Genomic DNA, 16288 nt, shown 5'->3' with positions numbered 1-16288 from the left:
ACGCCACCAAAGCCAAGTGTCAGCCCACCAAGGCAGGAAACCAGATTTAGCAACACTGATCCAAAAGGGGTGCAACACTGTTACCACAAAGTCTCACCTGGTGTATCCTCAGCAAAAATGGGATTCCAAATGTCCCAAACACCTCTTTGTGGAAATGCGCCACTGTGATCAGCATCTCGTTTTCCTTATCTATGTCTACCTGGTCCACAGGTATTTCCTGGGGACGCAGATTTTAGACAGAGAATTGAGTAAAGCACGCAATGTAGCCAAAACACTATGTTTCTGACTTGCTCCTCCAATGAGGAAGTTAGGTCATATCTTTGCCAAAATACTACGTTGGGGTCGTGTTAGAATGATTACAGAGTTCAGAGCCAGAAGATACCTAAGTTTTTAAGGACAACACCCAGTTTAAGATATCAAATAATAGATTTTTCCAGTTACTGTGGAAGCACAGCAACTACAGAAACGAACAGGGACCCAGCTTCTGAGAAGACTGGTCTGAGAGCCCATATTTGAAATTAATGTCTAAGTACAAAGACGGTACGAGCCCATTATATGAGGGCCTAGCGCAGTCTGACGCAGAGATAGCATGGTGGCCGAGAGGGGGAACATTAATGGGTATGAAGTTTTAGTTCAGGAAGATGAAAATTGTGGCAACGTGGTGACAAGTGCTCAACAGTGTGAATGTACTTAATGCCACTGAACTGTCCATTAAAATAGTTAAACTGGTAAATTTTATGCTGTGCGAGACAACTGACTGAGCGGCTGACAGCTGCCCCGCCCACCCAGGGCTCAGACCTCGCGATGCCGAGGACAGGGCAGTTACCTCTATTCGAAACGTCCTACTTGTCGCTGGAGATAAACATTCTAATAGTTCATCTTCTTGGTGCACACCAATAATTTTGTAGCTTACAATTTCTAGCAGCCTATATAAACAGGGTGGGGTAAAAGATACAAATTCATGTGAAAAAAAAATAGGGACTGCCAGTTTCCTTGTTATAATGCTATATCAAAATTGCTTGTCTTCTCTCTCTTTAAAAAGATCTGAAATGTCCAAAGCAGGCATCCAGGGGAGCAGACACAACACTGGTCAGCTGGCCCCTCCAACGTGGCCCTGTAAGAGCCAGTTAAGCCAAGTCGCCTGGAACTGTGTGAATCCTCCCTCGAACAGTCACACACTAGGCAGGACTTGCGGTATTTTCCTCCCTCACCCTTTAGAAAATAAAGGTCTCCTATCAATACAAGAGAGAAACCGTTCTAGGAACCAACAGCCACAAGGGTGTTTTGTCCTGACACTGAGTGGACAGGTGCCGTGATGAGAAAGAAGGACAACCTCCTCTCTGAAACAGAAACTGCTCATCGCACGTGAGGTTTCTCGCTACAGCCTGAACGTGGGCTACACGGGTAAGTAGTAGCTGTTTCTCTAATATAATCAATGGCAGCTTCCCCAGTTTCAGTTATTCTACTGGAATAATATCCTTCCTCTGCTTGGCACTCCTAATCACACATTTTTATTATAGGTAGTTGATATCAGGAGACTGGGAGAGAAGGAGGAAAAAAATGGCTTAACTGTAAAATATTTAAAAACGTCTGCAGAGATAGGCGGAGATGAGTCTGGCAACAACGCACCAAAGTTCTGGCTGTGTTCAATTCTCACCAGCACAACTGCAGCACTGGGCTGGGACCGCCCCTCTGCCCAGCGCCCGCAGGGCCCCAGATACCCCCGACAGTACTTGCCTAAGTTTCCCTGATGCCTTCTCCCCAAGCTCTACAGCCTTTTTACATTCTTCTAACAGGTCCCGGACACACCCGTGCTTGTCTGGATATAGTGTTATTTCCTAAGAAATGACAAGATGAAAGAAATACTTTAAAGAAAACATAAAGGGTCTGCTGTATCAAACCAATTTTGCTTGAAGAGAGCAAGAAACCGGCATAGATGCCCTCAGTCGTCTCTAGCCCTCACCGCTCTCATTCACACTCCCACCACGACGGCCCAATACATGAGTCCACTCAGACGATCTGCCCATACCGAGGGGGCTTTAGGAAATGCCACTTCACTGCAAGAGTTTGCCATTTCCAGGATAGCTTCTCAGGAAATGACCCTCCTGAAAGATCATCTACAAGCCTTTCTAATTCTCAGCAGTGAGCAAGAAGGCTCATTAATCTAGACCATGATCACAAGTGGGCTTAATCATTTCAGCCCCATCAACTCCACACAGGTGTGAACGTCTATAGCATGTGGCCAAAATCCCCCATCTCAAAACTGGCAGAGAAAGGAAAGTGAGAAAGACTTGGGATCCCAGCAGTGCAGACATTCTAGAAGAACGACTACAGTGTGGCTGGACGTCTTCTGTACGCACAAGCACAGACACGGCACCACCCACGTCAGCACCTTCCTGAGTGGGCGCCCAGCAGTCAGTGCCCACCCCACTGGAGGCCAGTTGAGCTCACAGGCCTGAAATGGTTTGAGAAAAATACTGCCCAGGTCAAGCAGCAGGGCACTAACTCAAAACATCCACGTCAGTAAGAAAAGCGTTCCCAGAGGTTCCAGGAGCATGACATTGTTATTCATTCCCCAGGGCTTGGACGTGGTGGCAGGAGGGGACACAACACTCGGGCTATGCCTGTCCCACGTTCTCAGACTCTGGGCCCGGGGACCTCGAACGTGCTGTCACTCATTGTGCTGTTTTATTGTTTTAGTTGTCAAGGTCTGGCAAGACAGAAACCATAGACAAGCTCCAATAAAAACAAAAATTCATACCATTAAAAAAAGAACTTACCTCTTCCCTAAATTGGCTGTTTAACCATATACACTTAAAACTTCTCCTGTTTTCAAAGTCTGTGATTTTCATCTTAAGCTATTAAGGAAAGAGAGACCCATTTAGATATGCAGCCACAAAAACCCAAGGCTTCTCTTTATTACCCGTGGTTACATTAATTTGGACTCATACCTGCTGATAGTACAGTTTCTTAGGTTGTCTAGGCTTGAAGAATTGTAGAAGATCTCTTAAAGTACCTTCATAATTATGTCTAAGAGGATTACCTGGGCCATCCCTATAACTACACAAGAAAACAACATATAAATAAGTGACTTGTTTATTCGCCTAAAATAAATATCTATGACTGAGCAGAAAAGCAAACCACTAGCCTTATACACCTAGACTTGAAATTGGGACCTGGCACAAGGTTCCACTCTAATGCTATTTCCCCGAGTCCTAAGTCCCTCTGACTGTCACACCTGAACGTTCTCTGCAATGGTGACACAGCACATAGAAATCTGCTGGGACAGACCCAACTGGACACACAGGGGACGTGTTTACTGATGACGCAACTAAAGGGAAGTCTGACTATAGATGAGGCTGACAATTATTTTGCCATCTTGGAGTAGTGTGGTCAAGATGAGTGGTGACAATTCTATATCTGAAACTAAACAAGAAATGGCATGTCAGGTGATGTGGCCAGCTACTTATTAAAATTAGTTCCAAGATGTTTGGATGAGCTATGAAAAAGCATGCGGTAACAACTAAACCGAGTGAGAGTGTGGCTTACCCTTGAGACTTGAAAAACTGGAGCAACATTGGGTCCGTGTTGAGCCTCTGCGCAACCGTCTTTGCAACCTGGGGGAAGGGCATGGGCCGGAATCAGGAAGGAAGGTGCCCATTTGGGGAAATAAACTGAAATTTGCTTATAAACTTCATCATTAATTAGCCACTTCATGCTCTCAAAGAAATGTGGTAAGAGCAGCCTGAATTTAAATGTTCTAGGAATTTACTAACAGGAATAAAGCATACCACCATGGGAGTAGCATATCTGAAGATAACTTGTAAAGGGTTTTTCACTTTTAATGGTGAAGTCTACAGATTTTTCATTTCCTGACGATTTTTTTTAATGCTTCACACTTGGCATGTTATAACTGAAGCAAAGAAACTATTACCACTATTATCTCTGAAAGCAAACTGTGCCAAGTAGAGAGGGCTTCAGGACAAAGAGCGCAGATGGACATGGTGGCGGATGAGGGAGGGAGGCCGAGGAAAGAACCCACCCACTTCAGTCAGGGATTTTCTCAAGACAGTGGGACCAGCCCCTCCGCCTGAACCAGATCCATTAGCCTCATCAGCATTTAAAAAGAACTTGGCTTTTCTGGTGTGGAATCTGAAAGCAGAAGACCATTTATCAAATACCTGAAAATAATTCATTCTATTTGATAACGTGACCACAAATCCAGGATCATTAGGGATTGTCTTATCACAGAAAATGACATCAACACGGTGGTAGAGGTCTCTGAAATATTCTTTTGCGGTGGGTAATTCACTATTATCATTTTCAGGGTCATCTCTGGGTGGAGAAAGAACAATGTGTAGAATGAATCAAAGCCCAAGGTAGGGTCACCGCCCTTGATCCCAATACAAAAATCGGTGCCCTCTCCTCTACAGACAAGAGGAAGGACCCAGGTGAAATGCAGGGCCCACACAGCTGGCTTGTGGCAGAGCCTGCTCTCTGATCAGGAGTTGGCGGACTGCCCTTTCAAGCTGAGGCAGCAGCACTGAGTAGTTGCTAAGTCTCAAATGCTGACTGCCTGGCCCTTACAACAAGTTTGTAGACCCCGCGGTTGGCCACTGCATTTCTGAGCCTGCCCATAACCTGTACCAGGACCATCCAGACCAGATTTCAAGAGCAAGTAAAAGGCAACAGCAGGCTCCTTTTAGGCCAAGGCCGTAGACCTGCTGGTTTAAATCAATGAACTAAGTAGGTGCATTCTAAGAAATGCCCTATGCTTTAAGGGAAGGAAAACAATTTTACTATTTCAAAAAGACTTCTGTTAACAGTTATCATGCTCACTGTAGACATTTTAGGAAATCAGAGCTTTAAATGATGAAAATGCTCACCACCCCTAACTTCAAATCCCAGAGATAACCCACTTCTGTCAGCATTGCGAGGTCCTTCAAACAAAGCGGGACTCCAGATCTAGACACATTTTTGTTTCCTGTTATAGGACTTAGGAAAGAAACTTCTGACAGTACAAAGTGATAAAATCTTTTAAAAAATACGTACTTCTGAAACACTATAATATCACCATCCATTAGTTCATCAAGGGCTTTATCAAGAGATACGTCATAGTCTTGAATTCTCTCTGTTAGATTCGGCTTAACTTCCTAGAGTAACAGAAATAAAATAGTTACAAAAAAGCAACATCTGTAATGCTTAATATAACCATACTAAGTATGTATTTTCTCTACACCCAATTCTATCCGCCCCATATTTTTTAGTAAGTTAAAATGCTAATGGGAAATATTAATGTCCATAAAGATGCAATAATCACTAATCAATCCTCAACTGGTAAAAATAACAAATCTACAAATGTGATCCTCACCCTGAGGTCACCTTAGCTACAGACATTATACATAACAAATTCAGGTTAGCAAAACAAGCAACAAAAACCCTCTACAAACTAGTAACAATATACTAATTATGGAAAAATAAACCATCCAAACCTCATAGAGGATAAGGCTAGTGTCTTGGCTAAATCCTGCTCTGTCACACATAATCGGGAGCAAGTCACCTGGGAGAAAAAGAGAATCCAAAGCTGTGATACACTGAAGACTGTAGCAGAACCAACTCAGAAGGTGAGCACAGTTGGACTTACGTATTTTACAGGATATTGGCGTGTAGATGTGCCCACAGTAATTCAAGCTCCGTGTTTTGGGATCATACATCTTTAAAAATAACATCACATCATCTACAAGGTTCATAAAAAAGTTTTATTAGGATCTTAAGACTCAGTACACTGTTAAAAAAAAGACAGTAACAGTGAACTTATGTATGCCCCTAAATGACAGCTTACTGCACTTAACTGAAAGTTACCGCCAGGCAAGGGCTTCGACTGGAGCATCACTCCAGACATCCACACCCCGAGGAACTCCCCATATGTGCCGCAGAGGAATGGGATTGGGGCAGTGAATTTAGGAATCCCAGGTTCAAGACCTGGTACTAACTAGATGGCTGACTGTCATGGGAATATATGTTAATGGTTATATGTCTTTGCTAGAAACGTGACTGCTTACAGGAATAAAAATGCAATCTTGTGGCAAATTCTGCCCCAGCTGTTTTGTATACAGTGCTGGAATACAGCCAGACTGTTCACTTAAACACCTCTGTGGCCACTTTTGTGCTACAATGGTCCGCAGAAATCATGCTGCCCACAATGCTTGAAATATACTTGACTCTTAATAATGTGGAGATGAGGGGACACCACCCCCAGAAGTAAAAAAATCCATGTATATCTTTTGACTCCCCAGAAACTTTACTAACAGCATACTGTTGACGGAAGGCCCCATTGTTTGTATGTTTATGTATTATACACTATATTCTTCCAATAAAGTAAGCTAGAGAAAAAGTTATTACGGAAATCATAAAAAAGAAAAAATACAGACAGTATTTATTTTTAAAAGTAGGCCCAAGAGTCTGACCAGGCGGTGGCACAGTGGACAGAGCACCGGACTGGGATGTGGAGGACCCAGGTTCGAAACCCCCGAGGGCACCAGCTTGAGCGCAGGCTCATCTGGTTTGAGCAAAAGCTCACCAGCTTGAGCCCAAGGTTGCTGGCTCAAGCAAGGGGTCATGCAGTCTGCTGTAGGCCCCCCGGTCAAGGCACATATGAGAAATCAATCAATGAACAACTAAGGAGCCACAACGAAGAATTGATGTTTCTCATCTCTCTCCCTTCCTGTCTGACCCTCTGACTCTCTCTGTCTCTGCCACCAAAAAAAAAAAAAAGTAGGCTCATGAATTTCAAGTCCATATTATTCAAGAATCAACTTGCTGTTGATGGCAAGTCTGCAGACCCTGCCCTCCAAGATCAGTCCAATAGATAAAAGACCAATGTGATCAGTAAACATGGATGCCAGGACTGAAGAGGGAACATGGTGACTCAACAATGCTATTTCCTCCACTCCTCCCAGGACCCTACAACCCATGGCTCAGCTCTAAGTGGCTTCATCAAGGCACCTTGACCATGATAGGGGTTTAATATGCATTTTTGGATTTAATAAGATTTCTTTGCAAGGAAATAACGCTTAACCCTGTGTGTTTAGAACGATGGTCCAGGAATCCAACACAACAGCCCTGAAGGTGGTCGGGTATTTGGTGGGCACTTACGATCTTTATCAAACTTGGGTAATGTTGCTCCACTAGCTGCCAGCTCCGGATCAACTGTTTCCAGGAATATTGTCCAAGGGTTTTCATTATCACTGAGTTCAATCATCTATTTCCAAAAGATATGTCAATTTTAAAAAATTTTAATGGTGAAGTGAGAATAAAACACTACTCCTGTACTGAAGAAAACATATCTAACTGGAGCAAAGGGGAGATAGGCTGCTGCTCCAACAGCAGAGCACACTGAGGCATGGAACTGTCAGCAACACTCACTGTCTTATTGCCATCTGCCTCGTTGTCTAACATCGCTGGTCGTTTGGTTCCATTGCTCCTGGCTTGCATGGGCCATAACCGAATTTGATCTTGTGGAAATCCCTGGGGAAACATTTTAAAATTTAAATTCATTAAAACTAAATCAGTTCATATTTTAATTCTCTAAGGAAAAAAATCATAACAACATCTCTCTTTGCTGATTTGGGCAACAGTGACCTGCCCGCAGGATCACTAATATTCCAATTCCTGTCCACTTTACCAAAAAAGAAGAAAAAGGGGGGAGGGCATAAGGGGAGTTTCATGTTCACATCCAACTTCCTTCATGGCAGACTCAGTTAACTAAGATTAAGTCAAAGGGCAGGCACAGGCACAACCCAAAGGACATGAGGTCAGGTCACTTCACTGCTCAGGCCCAAACACAGCACCTACTCCAAAGATACTGCCGTGGCCAATTCTAAAGAAGGGGCTGGAACATGGAAGTCAAAATAAACATCAGCAGAGCACCTGGCACTCACCATGGTCTGAGAGAGGTTCTGGACAAATTCAGCGAGTGAGGAGTTTTTCAATACTTTGAACACAGTGTACTTCACTTTTTCTTCATCGTACATATCATTTCCTTGGTGGCCACAAAACTGGTCCTCTGCAACTATCTGAAAATTGCACAAAAATACAGAACTGACATACAAAATAAAATGAGACCATGCTCATCAAGAAAAAGTTCAAATAGTAAAATGTTAACTAGTCTTGATTCCACAAACCTTTTTCAGAAGACCCAAGGAGAAAAGTTTCAAAACTAATAACTAAATCATAAAATATTTATTTAGAAAAGACAAAAAGCTACATTTTCATGCAGCTACTGTTATCTACTATATAGAAATCCATCATATGGTGATCACCAAATATTAGAAAGACAGGATGTGCCCAAGGCATCATTTCCCAAGTAATTTGTTAAAAGGAGGTTTCATTGTTTCCTAATATTGCAACTGAATCATGAACCAGAACATCTGGAAATTCACCTCGCTGCTGACTCTGGCCGGCCTTCTCCTCCTGGGTGTCAGGAGGCCTAATGTGCCACTGCCCCCTACCCACCTGGGTTCCACTTCCAGATGACCTCTCCCTTCCTGTGCACCCTTCCATTGAGTCCTGCAACCCTCTAACCCCCTCCGCACCTTTTATAAATACTCTAATGCAGTGGTCCCCAATCCCCGGGCCGCGGACTGGTACTGGTCTGTGGGCCATTTGGTACCAGTCCGCAGAGAAAGAATAAATAACTTACATTATTTCTGTTTTATTTATATTTAAGTCTGAATGTTTTATTTTTAAAAAATGACCAGATTCCCTCTGTTACATCTGACTAAGACTCACTCTTGACGCTTGTCTCAGTCACGTGATACATTTATCCGTCCCACCCTAAAGGCCGGTCCGTGAAAATATTTTCTGACATTAAACCAGTCTGTGGCCCAAAAAAAGGGTGGGGACCACTGCTCTAATGTATTGTTGCTCTGTGCTGGCCTGAGTACTTCTCACATCTAAGTCTGTACCCTGAAGTAGAGTATATATTCCAAACGGTAAGGGAACTGGCCCACACAGTCCCTCAGTTAAAAATGCTCAAGGGGCTGCCCAAAGCAATCCTGCTCTGCCAGCAACAAGCCCATGTTTGTACCAGCCCTCATAGCTGTGTAGCACTCAGCAGGCCCAGGGCCCCAACCACACAGGGTCCTGGGAGGCTGGGACTGACCTGCACTTGCATGTAGAGATGGGCTTCTTGCCTCTCCTTCCGCTTCTGGGCCTCGATCCTTTTCTCTTCTTGTAATCGCTCCACCAGCTGCTGAGGAATATCATGGTCGGTGACAGCTTGTAACACCTCATCTGCACGGAAAACGCATCTTCAGTCACCTCTGTCAGGTTCTACTCTCCCCCCTTAAAAGGTCCCAATTTTATATCCTCATTAATTTAGCAATCTAGTAAAGGGAAATTACTTGATGCCAAGAATCCACATCAAAGCCCACAAACCCAATCTATCCTGCTTCCAGATGTTGTAAATAAGGCACAGTAAGCAGAACATGTGTCTGGACAGGAGACATACCAAGGCCCACTGTATCGTGGCCTAAAACATCACAGCAGTGATCCATGGGACCACTACAGAGCTAACCACAGTGCAGAGCATAAAAGACTGGCTCTACTCACTCAGCTTGGATTCCCTGATATAAACCAACATGTACGCGTTCGTGCAGTGCCGGACGGAGAGGTCGTCGTCGTGGCCCCCGTAATTGTGCTCAATTGCTTCCTCTTTCGTACACCTCGACACCACATCATCGTCAAATTTACACCACTGGACGGGAGAACAGCGAGATGTCAGCAGCAAGGCAGCGCCCCGGGAAGCACACAATCCCCACCCCCAGACACAGTGCTGGACCAGGCTCTGCCTTGGGGTCTCTCTGCCCATCTCATTTCACATTCGAGGAACTGCTAATGTTCATCCACTTCCGGAAGGGGCAACTCTTTCATTTGTGGTGAGAGGAACACATTGACCATCTCATTAGCCAAAAGCAGGTCCATAGTTCCCATCGAAATACTGGTCAATTTATTGATTTAAATTTACTTGTTCTTTACTTTAAACATATTTGTTCCCATTTTGTATTTTTACTTTAAAATAAGATATGTGCAGTGTGCATAGGGATTTGTTCATAGTTTTTTTTATAGTCTGCCCCCCCAACGGTCTGAGGGACAGTGAACTGGCCCCCTGTGTAAAACGTTTGGGGACCCCTGGTGTGGACAATGGGTCGTGTGGAATACCATGTAATCAGTGCTGCCTGCCCTGCCCACTGCACTTGATTAGTCTGTTGTAACTTGTAAGCGGAAAGGAAGCACCTTGTATTAGATGTAATGGAATTCTGTGAGGTCCAACATTCAATACGAAAAGAGACCCACATATACAATATGACCACTAATGTACTATTTGCCTTGAAAGTAGCAGCAATGAATAAATGAGAACATACAGGTAAGCCAGAGGCCAGGGAGGAACGCTTCACTAAGGCCAGCAGGCAGGATCAGGAAAAGGTGAGGCTGAGTGCCAGCACAATCCCCACGCCCAGCATCACGCCTGCTCCGCCCCCGCCCCACCCAGCACTTACTTTGCCATCCCCTTTGGGGTTTAGATAAACCACATAATGTCCACCATGATTATCTCCACTATGAACCAGGACTGCGTGAAGAATATAATTTGCAGGGTCCTTAGGGTCTGTTTTTTGCAAAAATTCATCAAGTGGTAACTGTTCAGGGAATTCAAACCTATTAAGGAAAAATTTTTAAAAGAAATTCAGGTTTCACTTATAAGTAAATTAATTCACTTTCCAGCTTTATTTACTGTTAGGCCTTCTAATTTACTGACTCATGTATATTTAGAAAGGGAAATATGAATTTGACTTCAGAGGCCCTATAAACTTCTGAGGCAGCTCCTACTTGTTAGTACAAAGTTTATATGTTACTACAAAATTTAAAGCTAGATATGAGAAAAATGCCTGTAACGACACAACCAGTGCTATGATAAATGTGCACTGTGACGTTTCTAGGACGTAAATAATTCAATGAAATGATTCTGATAGTGCAGGATGAGACCACAAAGCTATCCTGGAGGTTGGAGAAATGTGGAAAAATCAGAGTTGGAGAAGGAGAACATGTACAAAAGAACTCCACACACCGATTTCTAAAGACATCCCCTGAACTCAACTTGTTTTTAAATGGCTGCCTCCATAAACCTGAACCAGTGCTGATCAGAGTGCTGTCAGAGGCAGGAAGGGAGAGGCGGGCGGTGAGGGCCGGGCAGAGATGCGCACGGACCCCGAAGGGGCAGCCGGGCGCTTGCCCGCCCCACTGCTAGAAAAATTCTGGACCAAGTGTTGCCAAAAGTTCTGAATTCATAAAAGATGCCAGAAATCTGGACTTTTACGGGAAATTGTGTAATTTTTTAATGTTGGCAACTAGTTCCAATAAAAATAGAAATAAAACAAAGTTAAGGACCCAACAAAACACACCAGCAGGTAGGACGTAGTCTGTGGGCTGCCTGTCTGGGGGATCTAGTGAAGATAGTGAAGTGTAACAATGGGTGAGCAAGGACCCAGCTGGTGACAATCAGACTGGGTTACGTTTTCCCCTCAAGTCTGAAGTGTGACTGACCGACTTCTACCCTGTACAAAGCTGGTACTCAAACTAATCAGGATAAAAAAAAATCTGTATTCTACACTAAAGTGTATGTAGTATCATTCTTATATTTTGTATTTTAAAAATCTGGAAAACCCCTCGAATGGGGCACAGGCACACATACTTCAGAATTCTTGAATACTGCAACGTTCCACAAGTCAACACCAACCGAGATACCCCCGATATATGGGAGACCCGTTTGACCAAATACAACAGCATTCAAATCCCAAGTCTAAGGGACCATCTCAGGAGGACCCTCCCTCACAGACCACATCTGCCACAGTGCAAAGCGGTGGGGTTCAAGGCAGAGCTACAAAAGGAGCAGCCTCAAAACTTCAGGTATCCCTTTAAAATTACAGTGTTACTTCGAGATACAAATTTAATTCGTTCTGTAACTTAGCTCATAGGTCAGTCAACTCGTATATCAAACTGCTGATACTAGACCCGTGCGGCAACGCGCCAACTAGCGGCAGCTTCCGAATCACAACTAGTATCTCGGAATTTTGCTCGGATCTCAAACAAAAATACGGGACAAGTCGAGCTTGTATCTTAAAAAATTCCATGTAGGTAGAAGGGAATCTTAAATAAATCAGATACATATAAAGACAACACAAAGCACAAAGACTAACCCCATAAAAACCCAAGTGATAATTAAATCTTAGCTTCCACACCCCATTCTGGATTACCTATCATTGATCTTGATATTTTGGTCCGTCTGAGGGTCATACATAAATCTCATCAGTTGTAGATGTAACACTGGTGGCAATGTGAGGAATTTCACACCTTTCTCTGCTTCCTGAACATTGAAAAAGAAATGCAAGTTTAGTTGACCGCAACTTATTTTATGAAGTAATGAAAGCAAGAGCATTTCAGCAAGATTGGAACATGCTGGGAACGTCTGGTGGGAGAGGCGGGGTCACACTAGAGTCACGCTAGTGCTCTCTGAAACAGAACGTCCAGACTAAGAAAGGAAATCCTCTAAGTTCTGAATACCAGCAGCATATGAAAAGCTGTAATTATTAGTTCACAATTAAGCATAAGATGTGAGAAGAAAGTGAAAAGCTATAGCAGGAAACTGACACAAAATTTCCAAGTTACCTGCAAGCCATGCTCCCCAGCATCATACTTGTTGTCACCATCTAGTTGTTCTACGGCCACATAATCCACAAATGATTCAAATACTTCAAAGAGAGAAATAAAAAAAGTTATCAGGAAAGCTTTGATTACGGTGCCATATTACTTCCACTAACAGCACAAGTGTGAACTCTTAGGACACTGGTATGGCTTCCTAAGGGTCTCACAAATGGTAATATGGAGTCAACACTCGCAAAACTTTAACAGGAATCAAGGAACAAATTGTGACCAAAACACTGATGAAGCTACAATGATGAAGACAGCACAGCATGAGGAGGGATGTGGGGCTGGTGGCGAGGGGCGCAGGGAGGGACAGAACAGTGCACAGACTTTCAGCCATCGCAGGAACAAGGTCAGAGGAGCTAACGTGACACGGTGCCGTGGTTAGCATAGGCGCGTACAACTGAAATGTGCTGAGAACAGAACTTAAATGGTCTCTGCAAAAAAAAAGGGGGGGGGATGAAATGTGTGAAATGATGTATGTGTTCATTAATTAGAAGAAAGTAATCCTTCCAAAAGGTAGACATATATCAAATAATCACAACGTGCACTTTAAATATCTTATAATTATCAATTAAACTGCACTGCAGAACAATGAGGAAAATGTGATGGATCCCTTAATATGCATGTGGATATCAATCTTGACATCCTATCACATGCAAAAAACCTATTCCAAGTGGGTTGCACATAAATAGAAAAGATAAAAAAAAAAAGCAGATAATATCCTGACTTCAAGGCAGGTATTCTTAGGACACAAATTACAAAGAGTGATACAATGATGATCACTAAACTTACAAAATTCTGTGGAATAAATGACGGCATTAGAAGAGTGAGAAGGTCAGCCTCACTCTGGGGGAATGACCTCAGCCGGCCCCCCAGAACTAGCACCTGCAGCTCAGGAAGCATGCCTGCTCCAGCAGGGAGAGAGGAGCAGGACCCGGACTTAGTCCCCTGCAGTGGACACAGAAAGCAGCACTGTCTACACTGGACCACAGGCAGTGCAGAGCAGTGGCCCCTGAGAGGGCCCTTTAAGTCCCAGCTGGGGCACCATTTCCAGGCTGCGGCGCAGGGAAGAGAAAGAGGGCCCAGAGTGTTCCCTAAGAGAGTAAGGGGCCCAAGGCAGTGTGACTCCGTAGGACAGAGTGCCCAAGGAAAGGAAGCTGGACAGGAGAGCGCTCTGGGGACTTTCAGGGCTCCTCCTGGAGCCTCCAGGGAGTGCTGATCACAGTCATCAGTACAGAGAGGAAATGATCTGGGGCTGGGAAGAGCCACAGGGATGGGGGAATGGTCCCCAGAGCTTACACCAGCCTAGGACCAGTCTGTGCTTCCTCCTGCCACAGTGGAGAAGTCCCATAAGACAAAGGACTTCAGGCTCAATATTCAGAAAGGTGTGCTCAGTTGTGGAGACAAATTAACCCTGAATTGAAAACTGTTGTGCTCCCACCTGACAAAGCTGAAAAGCAAGCCCCAAGAAAAAACAATTATTGCCAATGAAACTAATTAGGCTCCAGAAAGAAGGCCAAGAACAGTCAACACCCAACAAGATCAAAATCACAACAGCTGGCATCCAATAAAAGGTGACCAGACATAGAGCTAAGCTGGAAAATACAGCCCATGTCAAAAGCAAAGGTAACACAAAGAAACAGACTCAGAAATCACACAGGCAACAGAACTTATAAACTAGGACATTAAGTCATTATTAACTGCATTACGTCATGTTCAGAAAGACACCGAAATTGCCAACAAGTATTTGAAAAGGTGACAACCTCAGAACTCAAAGAAATGTAATTTAGAACCAAGACAGCATCCTACTGCCATCATAATGTTCACAATCTGATAACTGTCAGCTCTAACACATGCTTAGGAGGAAGCTTGCTGGTTTTATCTAGTAAAGGTTGAACATATATATGTGCAGCTTGTGAACCAGCAATCCCACTCACCATAAATGCAAATAGAAGTGTACCAGAGACAAAAATAAGCATGACCAAGGAGCTTATGCCTAACAGCCTCATACTGAAAACAACACAGATAATCATCATGAAAAAATGGTTTCAAAACTCTTCTAATATATTCCCAAACTGGAACACTGTCAGCCAATGAAAATGACCAATATATTTCTTTTTTTTTTTTTTTTAGATTTTATTTATTCATTATAGAGAGGAGAGAGAGAGAGAGAGAAGGGGGGAGGAGCAGGAAGCATCAACTCCCATATGCGCCTTGACCAGGCAAGCCCAGGGTTTTGAACCGGCAACCTCAGTGTTTCCAGGTTAACGCTTTATCCACTGCGCCACCACAGGTCAGGCACCAATATATTTCTATAACATACATGAACTGCAGTCCTACCGCTGAGCTAAATAAGAGAGAAAGACACTACCATCCTACATAAATACTTACAACATGCAAGTGTAAAATGTACCGGGCCATTAAAAACTAGGATGCACGGGCTGACCAGGGCCTCGGCAGGACCAGTGTCACTCGGTGAGCTGCACAGGCATCATCTGGGCAGTGTTCCATGTGCTATAGTTCCATAAAAAGCACTTGCGAAAGTGAAGCACTAAAACCCCAACAGACTTATCAGAACGTCAGCAGGACACTGAACGCACAAACTTACTGTTTTTCTTTCCCTTGATGCTCAGCTGGATGTCATAATAATCTTCCCTTCGATCAGATCGATAATCCACCTCTTTACACTGGATATAGGACTGCAAACGAGGGAGAAAAGGCGCACGGATTACCAATCAGCAAAGTGTTAGCATTTTAAAATCTTTTTAAGTCATTCGTTAAAAGTGAAAATCACATACCACCATTTTGCCTCTGAATAACTTAGGTATGGTGCCCTCTACACACGTGCCTTTCATCTTATTTTCCACATTATCAAGCAGCTGGAAGAGAAAGTTTTGGTTTTAAGAAAATGTTATGCTTAATTCATATACAGTAATTTGTAACGAGTAGGAAATCTCAATGGTCAAAGAAATTCTAGACTATAAATATTATGACCTTTGGCATGCAATTATCAAAAACATACAAAATCTTCTTGGTTGGATATTTACAAAAATATCTACATGCAACAGTTGAGATTAACCCTCTATATACAGCCTTCTGAATGAATTAGTAATCTGTAGTGCCTTTAGAAGCATTTTTTATATTCATTTTACCTCTGTGGAAAAGCATGTAAATTGAGCACTAAACTTAACTCGTATTGGTCCACACCAAGAGATTAATGAGGTTGAGCCTGTCAACAGGATTGACTGGTTTGTCCATGGATATTTAATGAACTGGATTCAATCCAGCTAGTGCTGCAAAAAAGAAAACACACCTTGCCCAGCCAATCACCTTGAATAGCCATTTCATGTTGTGTGTGTGTTTGCGTCTTTCATCACAACTGCAAGAATGGGAATCTGCTAATGACTAAAGCTGGTTTGGGGGAGAATCACCCACACAGAGGGGTCTGGATGCTGCAGGATAATGACAGAATTCACTGTCCTCAAGTGAAGCAGGGTGTCAGGACAGCTACGTAAGCCAATCTGTA

General features: G+C 43.5%; 1 protein-coding gene across 1 annotated transcript in view; it reads right to left on the bottom strand.

The window, feature by feature from the left end:
* The window catches only part of USP7 (ubiquitin specific peptidase 7), a 68597-nt gene that overhangs the window by 1437 nt on the left and 50872 nt on the right, over positions 1-16288 (bottom strand). Inside the window, exons 9-28 of the mRNA XM_066274909.1 lie at positions 15561-15641; positions 15371-15461; positions 12724-12806; positions 12312-12421; positions 10560-10716; positions 9613-9757; positions 9164-9294; positions 7941-8075; positions 7426-7527; positions 7156-7261; positions 5645-5737; positions 5493-5560; positions 5053-5153; positions 4182-4335; positions 3550-3617; positions 2952-3060; positions 2781-2858; positions 1738-1838; positions 827-926; positions 98-217 (exon numbers count right to left, since the gene is read on the bottom strand). Of these exons, the coding sequence (XP_066131006.1) occupies positions 98-217; positions 827-926; positions 1738-1838; positions 2781-2858; positions 2952-3060; positions 3550-3617; positions 4182-4335; positions 5053-5153; positions 5493-5560; positions 5645-5737; positions 7156-7261; positions 7426-7527; positions 7941-8075; positions 9164-9294; positions 9613-9757; positions 10560-10716; positions 12312-12421; positions 12724-12806; positions 15371-15461; positions 15561-15641 (2133 nt within the window). The remainder of the gene's footprint in view (positions 1-97; positions 218-826; positions 927-1737; positions 1839-2780; positions 2859-2951; positions 3061-3549; positions 3618-4181; positions 4336-5052; positions 5154-5492; positions 5561-5644; positions 5738-7155; positions 7262-7425; positions 7528-7940; positions 8076-9163; positions 9295-9612; positions 9758-10559; positions 10717-12311; positions 12422-12723; positions 12807-15370; positions 15462-15560; positions 15642-16288) is intronic.

Source organism: Saccopteryx bilineata, chromosome 4 (genome assembly GCF_036850765.1).
Source record: "Saccopteryx bilineata isolate mSacBil1 chromosome 4, mSacBil1_pri_phased_curated, whole genome shotgun sequence".
In the NCBI taxonomy this organism is placed as follows: Eukaryota; Metazoa; Chordata; class Mammalia; order Chiroptera; family Emballonuridae; genus Saccopteryx; species Saccopteryx bilineata.
The sequence above is the reverse complement of the archived record's forward strand: the minus strand, read 5'-3'. Positions and strand labels throughout refer to the sequence as shown.